General features: G+C 44.5%; 1 protein-coding gene across 1 annotated transcript in view; it reads left to right on the plus strand.

Moving 5' to 3' along the window:
- PLCH2 (phospholipase C eta 2) overlaps positions 1 to 19181 on the plus strand; it is a 322908-nt gene that overhangs the window by 204990 nt on the left and 98737 nt on the right. Inside the window, 1 exon segment of the mRNA XM_038376889.2 lies at positions 12965 to 13111. Within this exon segment, the coding sequence (XP_038232817.2) occupies positions 12965 to 13111 (147 nt within the window).

Below are 19181 nucleotides of genomic sequence, written 5' to 3' on the forward strand. Positions count from 1 at the left end.
TCAGCCATGGCTCTGCATGTGTCTTCATACATCTGTGGGTACTTTTCCCCCGGGAGTTGATGGAGCTGTGTGAAAGTGACAGCGCCAGGGAGCTTTTAATCTGAGATAACTATTCGGTATCCAGACTGGGACTAACATACATCTGTTTACTTGAGTGCATGATCATGGTTGCTTTGCCCAGAAAGGAACAAAACTACAAATGTAACCAATTAAAAGCCTTGGTTCCCTGATGACATTTCTTTTTCCTTAATCCACTCCCACTCATAGCAAGGGCTGCAGCACTGACAGTACCTGTTCCTCTGAGGGACCCAGTGGCCAACTCAGTGATGGATTTGTCACAGGCACATGTGGTGACTTCCCCTGAAGTCTCTTGTAGAGAGAAGTTGGGACTCTCACAGAAAATAATAAATTTAAAAAAAAACCCTTAATGTTCATTATTGCTGCTGGTGGTTCCTTCTGGCTCTCTAGCTCCTGGAAAATCTCAGTTTGTGCTGCCTGGTGTCACTAGACAGGGTTTTCCCAAGTCCTGGCCTGGATTGGCTAGTCATGGAGTAGACTGTTGTCTACATTATCCTCCTGTCTGTGAGACAAAAGGGTTTTGGAATGGAGACATGCAGGACACACCACAGGGGAAACGACTCCAGGGCAACCAGCCTGACAGAAGACAGGCTGAAACTAGGAGATGCTGCTCTCCTTCGCTGTCTGAGAGGTGCTTGCTTACATTTTCAGGAATGGGAAGACAGTTTCTCCTGGGAAAAGGCAGAAGTGGAAACCCTGCATTTTGAAAGCTTGAGCCCCTCACTAGTATCATGACTTTAGGTGACCAGGTCAATCTCTCTTGTGCTCCTGGCATGACTGTTTCTGCTGTGAGAGGGTAGTCAACATGGACATGATTTTGGGCAGGTGGGGTGGGGGAGGGTGAGGGAAGTGGACCTGGATCTGTGCCTTAATTAATTAGAAATGGTTTAGAAAAGTATCTGCATTTACTGATGGTGGGTTTTTAAATATATAAATTTCCCCTCTATTGGATTTCACAATCTCTTATGTATCTTGGCTAAGTTACTGTCTCTCATAATTATTCATTTGAAATGTTGCTGCTTGGAAACTCTTGCATTTAACGTCCTAGTTTTTTGATTTCTGTCACAGTTGGGGTACCCACCAAGCTGTTTATGGCTTTAGTTTCCAGTGCTCTTCTGTGGGTCATGGGGTCCTTGCTGTCCCTTGGAGACCTGTAAAAAGCCAAGAAGCTACTTGGGCTGTATTTCTGACTAGGAAGTTCCAGAAACATGGTTAATTCTTCTTTGTTCTCTTTAAACTTTTTTTGGGGAGGGAGGGGAGATGTGTCTAGAAATCTCATGAAGCATCAGAACCAGCATTTTGGAGATACCCCCAAGAACGATGGGTAAATCATGTCACGTACCCATTCACCCTTCGGGATCTCCATTCCTTGTCCTCTTCTTACATGATCCTGGTTTATGTACTGTATCTTCTCAAAGGTGCTCATGTCTCTCTTAGGAAACTACCCCTTTCCTTGACTCTTGCTATAGAAATCACTTAGATTAAGACTACCCAGCATCACAGCCACTGCTCTTGAAGACTTTAGAGTTCTGCTACTAGCTACACCACAGAGCAAAGTTGGACACTTCCATTGGAAAAAAAAAACAAACAAAACTCTGGTGACTGCTGGGAATAATGGGAAGTCTCTAAGAGTGCAATAGAAACAAGGCTTTAATCTGTACGATGCGTCACTCGAGGAAGATTTTTCTAAGGATGTTAAGTGAGGTAAGAATAGAAACCCTTTTCAATAGGCTTATGCCCTAAGTACTTCAGCTCAATATGCTCTATGAAGAAGTTGGAGGAGGGATTTTGTCACATTTAACCCTTTTTGATTTCCCATCTCCTCCCTGCATAGTTGCCCAGTGCCTGCTATGGGTGATCAGTGGATGGAGAGGTTTTTGTTTGCATTTTTTAAATATTATGTTTGTTTTTGCTGTCTATGTGAGCCTCTTTGTAAGTGGCCTGAAGGACTGATTGTCAACTGCAATGAGTACATTGATGGAAAGCTTCCTCTCCGCTTGTCTTACAAATCTAGTGTTAGCTGTATATGAAGATGGCTTTTTCCATACCTCACCCTCGCTGGGTTCAAAATCACCAGTATTTCTTAGTTCTGAGCTCTGGAAATGCAAAACCAAACATCTGAAGGCTCTTGTTCAAGAGCCTGCTTATAGGGAGGTGAATTCTAACTCAGGACTGCTGTCAACTTAATGTCTTGCGTAATGCTGCTACGGGAGCTTTGTTCCACCTCCCTCCCACCCTGTGCCCAGATTGATATCACATAAATGGTTAATGCTGAATCTAGGGTGTCCCTGCTGCAAATGCTGCTGTTTAGAGAGAGTGCTGCTCCTCGTGCATGGCGAGCCAGCTCCCAGGATTTAGCACTCTGAGCACTGCAGCCTGTTCTTCTCCCCGGGGATTCAGACTTGCCATGGTAATGGTGCATGGGAATGAAGGCGCTCGATGGGACACCTTTTCTTTTCTTGAGAGGAGGGGGAGCAGGTGAGCACAATCCTAAATCTTAGCTCAGTTCAACAGGCACCATGTTCTATAACACCCCACCAGATACTGTGGCACAGGCATTTCAGATTGTTTTACACAAACATGAGTGCAGACACTGCAGGCTCATCTAACAGTGTAGATGGTGAGGCAAGAAGAATGCCTTGCACATCTGAACCATCAGGTGTGTTCCCTAAATGCCCAGACAGTGCCTCCCCTGTCTATGTTGCTATTTTTAAGCAGCGTAGTGTCCTACTACCAGAGCTTTTCTCTGTTGCCTCCACCTTGCTGGAGCCTTTCACTGCGGTGTGTAGCTACAAACACTTTATATGTTGCTGCAAGCGTAGACAGGGCCTTAGGTATATTACATCTTTGGTACCACCATCAGTGTAGTAGCTGAGCAGTTTAGTCCTTAACGTAGTTACCCTCCCAACAGTGCTGTGTGGCAGGGAAGTGCTATTTTCCCCATTGTACAGATGGGGGAACTGAGGCCCCGAGAGGCTAAGGAGGTTGCCTCGCAGCACCTAGGAAGTCTCTGGTGGGGCAGCGAATTGAACCCAGCTCTCCCAAGTCCTAGACTAGTGCCCTGACCACTGGGCCATTATTCCCCTTAAAAAAGATTCAAGTGTCTTTAGAACCAGGCTGTGTGGATCCCTGCCTCTTTCTCTCCAGTGTAGCAGGTTTTCATCCATAGATCTTGGAGCACACCACAAAGGAAGTCCCCATTCCTCAGATGAGGAGCCTGAGACCCAGAAGTTGGGAGGGGAGTGACTTGCCCAAGGCCATGCACTTAAGTCTGTGGCAGAGCCAGCTGTAGAAACCAGCTGTGGCCAGGTTTTCTGACTCTAGTCTGGTGCAGTATCCACTGTCTCTGTCCTGAGAAACGACATGAGGCAGCCGCAAGGTGTTTGTGGCAAGCTCATGAGCACATACATGTGCTCCTCACCCTCCCTCCAGTCCCAATCAGCAGTCTTCCCCCTGTGCTGTGCCAGATTCTACTAAGAAGAACAGATCTCCAAGCTGGGACACCAGCAGTCCATCCCAACTTGTGACCCTGTCCTGGGATGTGAACTGTGGACTTGAGGCAAAAAGGCAGTCAAACTCCTCCTTTTTGAGAGTCACTTCTTTCTTGGTTTAGCTATTCCACAGCTCCACTGAGCTGTGAAATGGGGAGTGGAGGATATTTTAGGTAGTGCTGCTTAATATGCAAAGGTCTTGCTAGGCACCCAGAGAAGTAAGTGGATCTGTTCTTAAACAGAACTGACAGGCAGACCCCTGCTGCCACCGAAGCCGTAAGATGCATATTACACTCCCCATCTGGCCCAGGAATGGCAGGAGTGAACTGGGTGCGTATCCATGATCTACTGTAGGCACGAAAAATTTGACACTGTTCCAAAATGTGAATGCAGCTACTCTGAAGATTTAGGGTGATGTTTCTCTTGGAAGGCTCTCACTGGACGAGAAATGGCAGCTTTATGGTTGAAAAGAACATTGCCAGTTTTGAGCTCTGCCTGTTTCCCGGCGCTTGGAATGCTCTTTTCACGCCCCGCGAGCAGTGCTTGTGCTGTGCGGGCTGGCTGGTGTCCTGAGCAGGCGTCTTTTGGGGGCCGTCCGTTCGTTAGGGCTTGGCACTCTTGAATGGGCTGTGCAGTTGGAGAGAGGCTGCCAAGTTAGACTGGAGGAAAAATAATTGGAGGTTTTGTTGTGATGATGTTTTTTCCTTTTCCCTCCCCCTTCTCCTTTTTCTATGGCTGCAGCATGTGCCCCCTAAATGCCATGACTGGATAGGGCAGAAGCCAGAGCTTTAGGATTAGTGCGTAGGGAGGATTTAGGATTACAGGCGGACATGTATTGCTGTGTTTGGATTGTGTGTGGTTTCTCCTGGCTGGAAAGAAATAGTCTTCCTCTTCTAAACATGCCGGTTAGAATATTCAAAAGGCCTGTCTGAGGCTTGAAGGGGAGGAAGGTTTGAAGCAAGGCTTTGAAAGAGCTACATGAAAAGGACATGTGAGCATACAGAGATGGAAAGAGAATGAAGAACTCAGGCCCCTGGATGGACTTGTGGCGGGGAAGATGTTCTGAACGGTGTCCTTTGTGTTTATTCCAACAGACATTATTGTTCATGGGTGTAGGAGATAGAGGCTGATTCTTGCAGGAGTGAGACTTCAAGTGCTTTACAAATCCAGCATGTGTGAGGGATAAATTCACCTGTGTGTAAAGTCGCAGTTGAAAGGGGGAAGTGTCATGCAGACTCCCGACAGCTGAGGGCTGGTGTAGTGGTGTGCTGGGTTCCCAACAGCTGATGACTTTTGGAAAGGAAATAAAAATATGCTTGAGAGGTCTTTCTGTGCACCTTGAATGCATTCTTCCAAATGCTGCCTTACCTCATGGGACTATTGGAGCCCCTCATGTCTCCTCTTTTTAAAATAGCAAACTTGAAAAAACACCTTCTTAACTGATAGATTCAAAACCAAAACCCCATCATATAGAATGACAACTGAATGTATTTTAATATTCAGTTTTGCAGCAGGTGAGAAGAGTCTAAATTAAACCATGAAATTGCTATGTAACAAAACAGCCTGAAGAAACATCGGACTCTTTACTTCATTGATTAGCTTGAAGATTTTTGTTTTGTTTTGTTTTGTTTTGTTTATGGTGATGTACTGGAAATTGCAACCACAGAACACTGGCCTCCATTCAGGGGAAGAGCTGCCTAGAGCCCTGGCATACAATTCAGAAGCTCCCTTTTGTCTCCAACATGGACATCTCCAAATCTCCCTTGCTTCAAAATAAGTTTTCCATCACCCGCTTGGCTGAGGAGTTTTTCTGGATTGGTGGCAGCATTGTGGCTACGCCGAAATGGAAAATGGGCCAGATTGGTAAGACAGGGAATGTCAGAGTCCCTGATGCTTAATTGCACAAGACAATAGTGTCTTAAAGGCTTTCACGTTTACATCTTATTTAATGACAGCTTTGTCTAGCTGTAGCTGGGGTGGGGAGGAGGATGTTGACACACATTTGCAGAGCATGCAGCCCCTATGTTCTTTTATCTTTCATTGCTTTATGAGTTGCTGGCATGTCTCTCTGTTTTTTTGGGAAAGATTCAAGAACTTTTGAATTATATTTTGACTCTTGATTTCACTTTCACTTTTTTTATGACAATCTGAATAAAATGTGTATGCCTTAACACATGTGGACTTTTTGAAAATCCCTATTTTATTTTTGCCATAGATTTCCCCCCCCCCCCCGAGCACCCCTCCGAAAAAGTAATGTAAGTTGATTGACTGGGCAGATCTGGTGTTAGCAGCAAGAGTTTGTGCAGTGTGAACCATTCCTCCTGGCTCATCACTTTTCACACTCTGTCCACTTTCAGCAAACTGAATCCTTCACTGTCGTAAATTTGAAGGAGTTGTGTTTAGAAGGAGCCATGTTGCCTTTTCCCAGATTCAGATCCCTTCCTGGGTATTTAATTGTAAATGCTGATAAGCTGTGGCACAATCCTTTGACCTCAGGATTGAAATTCTGTACTAGCTGGATGAGGTAAGAGCAGTTTATTCTTTAAGGAATAAAAAGGGGACACCTGGCTAGAAATGATATCAGAAATATCTGCATGGTACAGTATAGTAATGTGATAGAACAAACAAAGCCTCCTGTTACATTGGTGCATTGTCACTTGATAACCGTGGGCTAGCCCAGATGTAACTGAGACTCTGTAGAAAAGGGGTTTGCCTACAGAGCCTTCTATCACTTACACCGTTCAAAGATCCACTTCTTAAAAGGAAGTCTGGGTTGGGGCTTGCTTGAAAACTGATCAGAGCTAGCTGCTTCTACTCTGGCCAGAAGCACCATCAGGAATGGAGCACAATGTTTCGGCAGCGCCCCCGCCTCTAGGCGGGTTGAATGGATGTTAACATAACATAAGAATGGCCAGACTGGGTCAGACCAAAGGTCCATCCAGCCTAGTATACTGTCTACCAACAGTGACCAATGCCAGGTGTCCCTGAGGGAGTGAATCTAACAGGTCATGATCAAGTGATCCGTCTCCTGCCATCCATCTCCACCCTCTGACAAACAGAGGCTAGGGACACCATTCCTTGCTCATCCTGGCTAATAGCCATTAACAGACTTAACCTCCATGAATTTATCCAGTTCTCTTTTAAACCCTGTTATAGTCCTAGCCTTATAGTTCCAGCCCAGAGGAGCAACTGCAGAAGCAACAGATTGCAGCGTTTTCAGTGTCTCTTTTCACATTAACCTCTTTGTTAATGATAATGCTCTTTAATAATGGAGGCATTCCAATACACTCTGCTTTGTATAGTACCCTTTGTACAAACACTGCCCAACCCTCCACTTGCAGGTTTAAGCAGCCAGTAACTCAGTTCCCCTCTCCCTGATGTTTTAAGGGCTGTCTGCCCGGGGGAGGAGAAATGGGGTTCAGCTGAGATTTGAAATGAGACACGAGTCAAAGCAGGCAAGAACTTCAGAGGAGAAGGCTCTTGCACCAAGGGTGACGAGACAGTGTGCAGGGACAAAGGAGACCTGTTTATCCACTACTGAGGGAACAGTGAGGCAGGAGTACCAAGAGAAACCAGATAGAGGGAAGCTGAAGAAGTCTGAGAGAGGCAATTACTGAGATGGGTCATGGAATCAAGTGTGCAAATTGCTATCAAGGCAGCCCTCTGTGCCTGGTGCAGCTGTGACATAAGTGAGTCTCCTTGACTCTGCTCACTGACTGTACCAGTCACTGCAACACAATAGCTTGCTCTCTGTCTGAAATGGAGTCAACCCAGTGAACAGCAGCCCATGCATTGTGTAAAAATAGACTTTCCCTCTCTCCCCAAATGCTGCAAAGAAAAACATTTGCAGAACATCTGTCCTCCACTTCCGTTTGTGTGCAGAGCCTCAATCACTCTCGGTCACAGGGGTTATTTAAAATAACTCCTCAGGCAGTGTACTGAGAAACAGGCATAGCTATGACTGCTTACCCATCAGCATAGGGGCGTCTGCTACTGGTGGAAAAAGCCCTCTCTGGAGCCAGTGGCAGATCGTCACGTTTCTGTAGTAAAAGAACTCGGGGGTGAATTTCTGCAGGGTAAGAGTGAGTGAATGCAAGGCACCTTACACTGAGCACTCTAAGGTGAGTTGCCAGGGAAAGGACTAGCTCCCAGGAAGCCATTGTGCAGCTAGTGGGTTGGCTTTTTAATATGTCCTCCAGTTCTGTGGCCCTTCAATGGAACAGAATTTTCAGAGCTGAAGTAGGCTACCGGGGTCTAAAGTGTATGTGGGCCTCATTCCTCCTCCCCTGGTGTAAATTGGGACTAATGTCTCTGAGGGCAATGAGACTGCAGCCATGTACGGCTGGCGTGTGCTTTAGACCATGCAGGGGCTGCTTCGGGCTGGCAAATGTCACGTACTTGGAGATCCCTGAAAGGAAAATGAGACTCTTGTTAATAACGTGCTCTCTCTGTCTCCGCCACCCCCTGCAGCGTACAGATGAGCCGTTGTCATGCAGGATGCAGAAAACATGCACTTTGTAGGTTTCCAAGTCAGACTCTGTTAACAAAACTGGGCTGAAAAGTTCAGCAGAGTTGTGAGCGGCTGGGCTTCTGACCTTCCTAGGGAGCCTGGCTGTGCTAGCAAAGCTGCATGATGCACCCTGGAACCGGGCCAAGTTCTGTTCCTGAATGTTCTGAGAAAAATCTGAGCCAGGTGTAAAGATGCCCAACTGCTCCCTCCCCTCTGCTCCCTTGCATCCAGTACAGGCAGGCTCTTTCCCTGCCTCCCTCCCCCACACTGTAGGAAGGATAATTTCATTGAAACAACTCATGAGAAAGAGAGATCAGAGCATGCATCCAGTCACAGTGATGGGACTAGGGCCCTGTTCTCACATGTGGGGAGATTCTCAGGGACGTAAAATCTGGTAACTTCTTATTGTTCCCATCAACTCAGTTATTATTCCTCTATCGCTGCCACTTCCTGCCCCCCTGGGAAGCTAAATCTTGCTTAGCAAGAGCATTTTTTATTTCTAGAGTAGGAACTGGGTTTCTATTCCTTGCCGTGCTGCTGCCTTTCTTCTTGACCTGTGGCAAATTGTGTAATGGCTTTTCTCTACCTGGTTTCAAAGTAGCAGCCATGTTAGTCTGTATCCGCAAAAAGAAAAGGAGGACTTGTGGCACCTTAGAGATTAACAAATTTATTTGAGCATAAGCTTTCGTGAGCTACAGCTCACTTTATCAGATGCATTCAGTGGAAAATACAATGGGGAGATTTATATTTATATTTTCTCTACCTGGGTTTCTCAATCTGTAAAGTGGGGCTGCATCCCTATATCACAAGAGTATTGTGAAGCTGAATTAGCGTTTGCAGGAAGGTGCTGCGGCAGTTTGGAGAAAGGGTAGAAATGAACAGTTAAGAAAGGTAGCTGAGCTCTGAGCGCATAGGAGTATTTATCCACCTTCTCATGACTGTTCTCGTACATTAAGATTTTTCTACCTGTAACTTTCCTTGATATAAATACCACCATGGAGCTCCTTTCCGTAGAGCAGCCACATCTCCTCTAGGGGAAGGAGCTCTTCTAGACCTTAGGAGGTGCCTAAGAAAGGAGGGTAATGTATGTTTGGGCTCCCCACCCTACCCCAGAAATTCCTCTGCTCTCTCTACCACCCTCCCAGACCTCCCCAGGGCTGCCTTCTTTCCACCGTTAGTAGGAATTTGCAGTTATGTGCGCCCAGAGGACACTGCGCCGCCAAAATGCCATGGCTGAGCACGGCCGCCAGAGAACCGCCCGCCGAAATGCCACCGAAATGCTTGTTGGCAGCATGTGTGGTGCCCACCACAGTCTTCTGGGAATAGGAATGTGCTATTCCCACAGAAAGGTTGGGGACCACTGGTCTAACCTAACCTTTTAGGTTGGTCTAACCTAAAAGAGCCTTGCTCCCCCGCACCCCTTTGAATCTTGGCTTCTTTTGAGTCAAAGTCGAAACATGGCCATTGAGCGAAACTCTTATTACTGGAGCTGCTGCACCAATCCAGCCGGCTGGGGCAATAGATATTCAAATACACAAGAGCAGTTAGGCTCCTGCTCAGATTGACTTTCAATAGCAGTTAAGCACCTAGCTGTCTTTTTTTCAGAGTAGCAGCCGTGTTAGTCTGTATTTGCAAAAAGAAAAGGAGTACTTGTGGCACCTTAGAGACTAACAAATTTATTTGAGCATAAGCTTTCATGAGCTACAGTTCATTTCATTGGATGCATTCAGTGGAAAATACAGTGGGGAGATTATACACAGAGAGAACATGAAACAATGGGTGTTACCATACACACTGTCTTTTATGCCTCTGAAAATCCACTCCATGAATAACAAATAAAAGTGTTGCACAAGAAACGCCTCTGTGACACTGGATGGTCTGGGTGTTAAACAGATACAGGTGTCTTTACTTGTGCATTGGGTGCAACATTTGAAGATTTTTCTTAACTTGGAAAGAATCATATCTTTGTTCCATTGCTTATCAAACAGACAAAAGAATTTCCAAAAGAATATTGCTGATAAATTCACATTAAGCTTGTTCCAGATACTTTTCTTTTTTATTCATTTATTTTTATTTTATTTATTTATTCTCTCCTTTCAATTCACACCAAAATATTTCTCATTTCTTTCTTTACAAACTTTGCTACAAAGTGCAGTGCACATTTGAGTACCCTGGTGTGCTACCAGACAAGTTAAGGACTGCAAATCAATCTTGTCTCTGAACTTCCATGCATTTTATGCAAAAAACTTCTAACAGCTTCATGTTTTCTCCTGATCTTGCTCTAAATTATGGGAGTGAGTTTACCTGAGACATGCCAACATTTGGGAACAGTTTTAGTTTTGCAAACCTAGGGGTGGTTCTGTTTTACTCCACTTATCACCATGGTTCTCAGATGTGGTTTCTCTTCTACCAAAATCGGCAGATGTCAGGGAGGGATGGATAAGTGTTTGTCTCCTAAGCTTTAATGACTATATTAAATAGTATTGGACCACTAGACTTTAGGCTCCAATCTTGCAAATACCTAAACAACATGAGGCGTTTTACTGGAACTGCTCACGTGCTAAAAGTTGACTAATTTGTGTAAGAGTTTGCAGGATCTGGGTTCTAGACTTCATGTGCTTTTTGGGCAAGGACTTTCTTCACTCTGGGCCTTGAGCAGTACTCGTTATTCAGTCAACATTTTAATATTCTCACCCTAAATATAAAGTGTTCCATGAACTCCTATTTTTCAAATTCACATGAAAACAGACGGGGGGGGGGGTGATTTTTCTTACTGCTTTTCTTGTGCTGCCACCTTTTTTTTTTTTTTTTTTTTTTTTTTTTCTGTTCTGTATGGGTGTTCATCACTGTAGTATCTGAGTGCCTTCCAGTCAGGGCATCAAGCAACATGGCTAACATCTGTCCTGTGTTTTGTTCTCTCCTCAGGAGGAGAGTGTGCAGTTGAGGGTTTTTTTGGTTTTTATGGTTTGGATTTTTTTAAAATGTATATTACACACCTTGCTCTGTTTGTTAGAGAAGGCAGGTCAAGGAAATGTGCATGGCACCGAATAGAAGGCGGACCAGTTTGAATCCTTAGTCCCTGGGGCAATTCAGGCTACAGTCTTGGGCTGGCTCCCAAGAAAGCTCTGTCTCCTGTACAGATGAGCTTTATTTACCCTAATGGTAGAAAGTTCCAGTGTGCTTGAGGAGCGGAGCTGTCGACCACAATCTTCATCCTGGAGCTTTAGTTGATCTCTTAGATACCTTGTGCCCAGGCCATTGAGCACCTTGAACTTGATTAAATATTCTCGGAGAAGCCAGCTTGTGCTGCTTTTTGCTATCCGACTGTCACAGCTGTAAGCAGATCAAGTTTAATGATCCTGTCTTGAATAGTTCAGCAGCAGATGGGAGTACTTTATTGTATGCTGGAGTTCAGAGCTCGGAGCTGTAACCAGAGCATTCAAAGAAAGGCAACTGCATATTTTATCTTCACAAAACAAATTTTTTTTAAAGTACTAATCCTGAAGCTGGCACATCAGAAACTCACTCCATTGCAGACTTAGTCACTGCTTCGTATTGCTGTTTTTTAATTAATAAATATGTCTCATTTTTATCTACTAACTTACCTTAACATTGGGCTCAGATGGCCCATTAACATGAAATGAGCCTGAGAATATTGGCATCTAACTCACAGCAGTGCAGAGAGTGATGCATATTGGGTTTTTTTTTTAATCTTACAGAAGTATATGATGCATAATGAGAATGAGCATGGTGGCAGTATTGATACTGTGGTGAGCAGCAAACAGTTACCAAGCTCTAGTAATAGTCACTTGAGCATCAAACTGACTAACGGCTTCCGCTGTTCAGTTCCTAATGATGGGATGCAGGAGGTAGCAATGGTGCAAAGTTGGTTTGTTGCTTCTTCAAAGAACAGTACATTTAGGGAGATGGTGGTAATTGTTTTGGAATGCTTTGTTCAGCTCTGTGTTGCTCTGGCTATCGTACAAGGCACTTAGCATTACACAGACGATAACTGCAGACTATTTTATAAGAATGTAGCCTCTGAGGCTGCCTTCATCTTAGCAGATGGCCCTTTTAAAAATAAATAAATAAACTGAATCCAGTGCGTGTGTTTCTAATAATCTTTGTGCTGTTAATTTTTAATGCCTCCCCTCTATAGTGGAAAAACAGTTTTTAGTTCTAAAGCAATTTGTGCACTAAGGACTTTTGTGAATTATTTATTGGGTTCCAGAATATTTGTTATATTCTGAGTGGCCAAGTTGGGTAATTAATTTTTTTTCCCCTTTAGTTAATTGGGCTCCGGGTAGGCAGGATGCTAATTCAGTCAATTCCCAGGAAGCAAATTTATTACTAACTGGGGATGCTGCTGCCCAAAACTTCTGACTTTGTAGTGAGAAATGGTGGGGAGGAGGGGAAAGTGTTATCTTTTTGTTAAAGAGGCAGTTGGAAGGTTAAAGGTCAGCTCTCAGCTGGTCGGTGTAAATCTGTGTAGCTCCACTGATGGTAACAGTTATGCCAATTTTACATCTGCTGATCATTTGACCTAAAGGTTGAAATTCCCCTGCCATGCAGAGGGTTAGCAGGAGGCCTAGACATCATAAAAGTCCAGCTTAAGTGGTGCCTAGTTCTTGTGCTGACCTCCTGTGCTAGGGTGGATTCCACCTTAGATGTGGAGGTGGAGCTTTTCAAAGGCACGGCTGGGAGCTGTTGGCCAGAAGGGACCCCTGTGATCATCTGGTCTGACTTCCTGTGCTACCAAGGCCAAAGAACCTCCCCTTTGACTTCCTGGGGCAGTTGAGTGCCTAACTGCACGTTGTGCCTTTCAGAATTTTGAAGAATTTCAGTCTCGTGTCTAACTCAGGCTGTCCTTTATTTCTCTCTCCAGTGGAAAGATGTATGAGCTCCATGCAAGCTGGTACCCAGATGATCAAACTCCGGGGCAGTTCCAAAGGGCTAGTCCGGTTCTATTACCTCGATGAGCACAAGTCGTGTATTCGCTGGAGACCATCGCGAAAGAATGAGAAAGCCAAAAGTAAGTGCTGGCCACCGGGCCTTTCTACTGAGAATGAGAGGTTTGCGTTGGCACTGAGCAGCCGACATGAGGTGTTAGGTAAAATGGAAGATGACCAAGGCTAATGCTGTTGCTGGATTGGCAGGACTGTGCCTGACTTGTATGAATGTTAATAACACTTCTGCTAGTTGAGGGCTAAAATAACCCGACAGACTTGGAGATGAGCTCCAAGCAAATCCTGTGTGAATAACCCCAGATTTAGGAGTGTCTGCAGTTTGAAGTTTGGGTCTTCTCTAAAAATGTCTGTGGGAGAAGGAAGGGATATTCCCTCCCCTCCACATCCATATCCCATGTGGCACAGCTAGCTAGCTGTATTTATGGTTGAGGCACTGTTTCTCTGAAGCACCTGCTAGTGGTCATTGCTGGAGACAAGATCCAAGGTCACATGGACCAGTTGTCTGATGGGTTGAGGCAGCTTTGGTAGGATTTATCGTGCACCAGAAAGGTAATGATTATTGGTTGCAAATAAAGATCCCCAATCCTGCAACCAGGTCTATGTGGACAAAACCCCATTAGAGTCAATCAGGATCCATTCAGACACAGGGATCTGCCCTTGCAGATCATGCTGCATGTTCTGGATCTAAGGGCTGATATGTCTGCATTCAGCTACATGTTATGTTGTATTAGAGTCATCCTGAGAGCCCCCCACTGAAATCGGGGCTGCATTGTGCTAGATGCTGGAGAAAAAGATAGTGAAAGGGGACTTGCAATGAAATAGACAAGATGGATGAAGGTTGGGAGCCCCACCCCATCTCCCAGTGGCTTAAGAGTAAGGGTTTTTACCTGTCAGGACTTTTGTTCTTTAACTGGGGCCGCTTTGTAATATTTTCCCCAAACGTATGTGTGTGTTTTTTTTTCAGTGTCTCTTTTCACCAGATGGTGGCTGATCCACTCCAATGAACATATAAATGATTGAAAAGCAATGATTGCTTCACAGAGACGAGTTGTAATCTGCAATAAAACAGGGCCTTCAATTATTTGTTTAACAAGAGCTGCTTAACAAGATGTGTGAAACTGTGCTGGCAAGGAAACACTGCAGAGAGGTGTCTGACAACCATCAAGTCGAGGGGAGGAGCAGGGAGACTGAGATCTTGGGGACCAAATTAACCTTATTGTTTCCCCTTTCAAAACTACAAATATGAATGTAAATGTTGGCACAATCTGCATCTCTGCGTGTGACCTGTTTGTTGGCATGTAAAGATGCACAGGGAGGACACCTAGTCTGAGAGGGGTGCTGGCATAGTGGTTAGTGACATAGTAGATTAGGACTTGGAAGATCTCGATTCAATTCCTGGCTCTACAATAAACTGCATTGTGACCTCTGATACGTCATTTAATCTCTCTGTGTCTCAGTTTCCCATCTGTGAAAAGGGAATAATAATCCTTCCTTTGTCTGTTTTAGCATAGATTTTTCAAAAGTGCCCACCATCCCTGGGTGATGACAATGGGAGCTTGAGGAGCACTTTGAAAATGTGACCCCTTTCCAATGTTGACCCTAAACTCTTCAGGGCAGAGGTTGTCCCCCGCTAGCATGTTCATATGGTGCCTAGCACAATGAGGCACCAATCTCAGTTGGGGCCTCTTGATTCTACTGAAATATAGATGAATAATAATAATGCACAGGAACGAATATTGAATAGCGAACTTAAACCTCTACTGAAATCTAGCTCTGGACATTTCCTTTTGCCTCCTGTTGCATTATTCAGAACCAGCTTTTTAAACTGCATGCAGAAGACCTAAAAATTCCTTCAAGTATGTGAGTTAGAATTGCTTGGCTGGTTGTTTAAGCAAAGATACTAACCCTAATAATAATTAATAACATACACATCTTCTCAGACTAAGCTGTAACAGATTAGTTTAACCAGCTACCATTCCGTTAAAGACATTTAGGGAATTGTTATTTTCAAAGTCTGTATCTCCTTGATCAGGCTTTTTTAATTTGTGTTGAGTGGCACAGTAAAGCTAAAAGAAAAGGAGTACTTGTGGCACCTTAAAGACTAACTAATTTATTATTTATTTATTATGTTCTAATAAATTTGTTAGTCTCTAAGGTGCCACAAGTACTCCTTTTCTTTTTGCGAATACAAACTAACACGGCTGCTACTCTGAAACAGTAAAGCTAGAAGCACTAGCATACCAAGCCACCTTGATAATGTCCAAAGTGTTAAATTTTTGCCCCGTTTTATAAAATGACTGCACATAAATAGACTGCTCTAGAATATTAAAGGCTGTGTTTGGCGTTGACATCCTTGGCTTGAGTTGTGCTGTCAGCACAGAGGGCTTATAAACCGGATGTTAAGTCTTTTTGCATTTCCTCTTTTGACACTTGCTTTGACTAATGCGATTTGAGCTCTATGTGTCTGTGATTGTCCCATACCCCCTTGCTAAATAACTGTAAGCCTAGAGGGCACTGATGTAACAAAACACAAATTCACTGTTTTCTGCTTAGTTTAATTTCAAATGAAGAAAATCTGCCTGGGTCTGGAGTCTGTGTTGAATTTTAAATGTTCTCCTCATGTCTGTTTGAGCTAACTGCTTTCCCCCTAGAAACATTTAATGGTGTGGTTTGGATTTTTGCCCTGCTACACACTTTTCCTTTTTTAAATCTTTTAAACTTCTGGCACGTGTAGATCTGTGTAATATATATTCTGTAGCTGCAGAGTACACATATCATAGCAAACAGATGTCTGCTTCTAGGGAGAGTCATGCTTCTTGTAATCTCAGGAGGACACTGTAATCTGCAAAATTACATTCTGTACTGGGGTTTATTTTATTGTTAAAATTTCTCTTCTTGACACTCAGGATCTAGGATCTTTAGAAGGGAAACAAATTGTTCAAATAATTATCAAATGTGCTGGCTCTGAGTGCATGTGTATGCTAGACACTGTTTCATTAAACATAAGGGCATTCTATAGCATTTTAAGATTTGTATATTCAAGGGGAAGAGGAATGGGGGTTGACAAACGTTACCAATATCTTGGTAATTTACTCCCAAACGTAGATGTAGGAAGGAACCTGGTCTAGAGATGTAAACAATTAGTTGGATCAAGTCCTGCAAAGGCAAGAATTCATTCCTGAGTAAATGACAGTAGGTGGTTCAGTGGATTGTTTCAGAGTCAGGGTACCTGGGTTCTGATCCTGAACTATTGTGTGACCTGGGGCAAGTTACTTCACCTCTCTGTTCCTCTGTTTTGTCTCTCTTTGCCTGTGTTGTCTATTTAGATCAGAAGCTCCTTGGTGCAGAGACCATCTCACTGTGTATGTACAGTGCCTAGCACAATGGATCTCCGTGCTTAGAGCCCTCAACTATCATAATTATAGCTGTTCTGCTGATACTGTGTTTAATCTTAGCCAAGAAGATTTACAGGATGCTTCGCAACAGACTAGGACATGCCTAATGTCCCTTGTTGGCTGAGCTTGCAAATCCCTTAAACCCAACTCGGCAACATTTCTCTATCCATAATATTAGAGAGACAAGGTGGGTGAGATAATATCTTTAATTGGACAAACTTCTGTTGGCAAGAGAGACAAGCTTTCGAGCCATCCAGAGCTGCTCTTGGGGTTTGGGAAAGGTGCTCCCAGTGTCACGGCAAAATGCAAGAGGGAACAGATTGTTCAGTATTTGCATTTTCCGGTGACACTGGGAATACCTTTCTGAGACCTGAAGAAGAGCTCTGGGCTTGTCTACACTTACAGCGCTGCAGCTGAACCGGTGGAGCTGCGCCACTGTAGCACTCAGTGAAGACACTACTGCGTGGATGGGAGAGCTTCTGCCTTCGGCGTAGGCCCTGCTTCTTGGGGAGGTGAAACCCTCCTGCTGACCTAATGCTCTCTACACCGGGAGTTCGGTCAGTATAACTGTGTCACTCAAGGGTATGGCTTGTCCACATGCCTGAGCGATTTAGTTTTACTGCCATAAGTTGGTAGTATAGACCAAGCCTCTGTGTGGCTTGAAAGCTTGTCTCTCACCAACAAGTAAAATAGATTGCCTCCCCCAACTTGTAAGCGTGTCAGTCCCAGGATATTAGACAGACAATACTGCGTAGTATCTGTAACATAACTTTGAATGCTCTAGCTGATCCATTCCAAACCTCACGGCATGTTGGAAGTATCAGTGGCTAGAACCCTACTGATCTGGAGAAAGGGGAAGAAATGGGAGCAGTAGGACACCTCTGCCAGCTCTTTAGCACTGCCACTGCCATAGCCTCAGCCTCAAGCATCTCTGCAATTGTTTTTGTAGATCAAACAACTGGTTGATGGGTTCCCATTAATGACCCCCAACATACCAAGACCCTATCTCCTCTCTGCTCATCCTTCCATAGAGGTCAACATGCTGACACACTAAATGACTTGGATCAGAATGCAGTGTAACGGTCCCTATAGTTCCCTTCAATGGCCCAGTAAAGGCACCCACTCACGGGCTTCCAGCTCCCCTGGCCATCCCCTCTCTTGGGTGGAGATGCACATCTCTCCCTTCTGACTGGGGTATCTCCAGACTGAGCTGTTCCCTGCCTGCACTGTGGTGTTCCTAGCAGAGACTTGCTGCCCAAGCAGGCCTGCTTGCTTTTTCTTCAGAAACGGTCAACAATATGATGTGCCTAGGGTGACCAGATAGCAAGTGTAAAAAAAAAAGTGGGACAGGGTGCGGGGGTAATAGGTGCCTGTATTAATAAAAAAGCCCCCCAAATCAGGACTGTCCCTATAAAATCGGGACATCTGGTCACCCTAGATGTGCCCACAGCTATAGATATCACACAGCTCTTTTTATGCAAACCCATTTTATTCTTGCGGTAAAAGCACTGCAGAGAAGACGCATTAAAATTATAAAAGAACCTACCTGCATGCTAGAGATCACCCCAACCCTAATACGGGGTCTGGCAGGAAGAGTCGTTCAGCACTCCATCCACAGGGTTTCCTTTGTGGTCACAAGTTCATCACAGGTTTCAGAGTAGCAGTTGTGTTAGTCTGTATCCGCAAAAAGAACAGCTCTGAACAAGCACACAGTTTTATGAGGCCTCAGTAGGCCCAGTCCTTCCAACCATTCCCTGATAACTGTGGCGCTCTGTGAAGCAGGGGTCGTGTCCATTTGCTGCATGAGGAAGAAGAGCCTGAACCTATTTAAAACCAGGCTGTTTTTCCAAAAATCCTTTCTTTGTCTGTTGTTGCCTAGAGAATCCAGTCTGAGCTAGTCTATGCAGACATGACCAGGGGGTGGCTTCAAAGGAGCTGAGAACCAGAGGGATTACATTAGCATCCCCTTCCCCCTAGAGGAGTTGCATACAATAACACATACACAATTCAGAGTAGCAGCCATGTTAGTCTGTATTCGCAAAAAGAAAAGCAGTACTTGTGGCACCTTAGAGACTAACAAATTTATTAGAGCAAAAGCTGAGTGAAGTGAGCTGTAGCTCACGAAAGCTTATGCTCAAATAAATTTGTTAGTCTCTAAGGTGCCACAAGTACTCCTTTTCTTTTTGCAAATACAGACTAACACGGCTGCTACTCTGAAACTTTTCTTTTTACATACACAATTGCATTTCTAATACAAAGGTTCAATAAGGCTTAACTTCATTCAAGGACGGGGTGGCAAGCAGCAGCTCCTGGTGCTGTCTGCACCCTCTAGAAGGCACTGAATGAGCACAGTGGGTGCTTCCCTTGTTTCTCCTCTTTTTCAAAGAACTGAAAAGTGTGGCCACATGAGCCCATGCTGGGTCCAAGTCTTAGAAACTCCATTCTTGCAATTGGGTGGGGATTGTGGGGGAAGAGGGAAGGTGGCCTTGAATCACACATGCGCTTCCTGGGGCCATCAAGGGGACAGATCTAATTTTAACAAATTGGCTGTTTCCAGAGCTGCGTTTCATCTTCCATTGGCCTCTTCTTCCAACACTGAACTTCTGGGCCGAGTTCAGCAGCTGATGCTGCTTTGTAAGTGACTCAGCAGTAAGAGGGTGACGTGGAGGGAATAATATCAAGGATAAAACAGCTGAACAAAAATTGCTCTTGGGTAGAAGATGTTGGGACCTTCACTTGC

The sequence above is a fragment of the Dermochelys coriacea genome, chromosome 18, assembly GCF_009764565.3.
Source record: "Dermochelys coriacea isolate rDerCor1 chromosome 18, rDerCor1.pri.v4, whole genome shotgun sequence".
Taxonomy (NCBI): Eukaryota; Metazoa; Chordata; order Testudines; family Dermochelyidae; genus Dermochelys; species Dermochelys coriacea.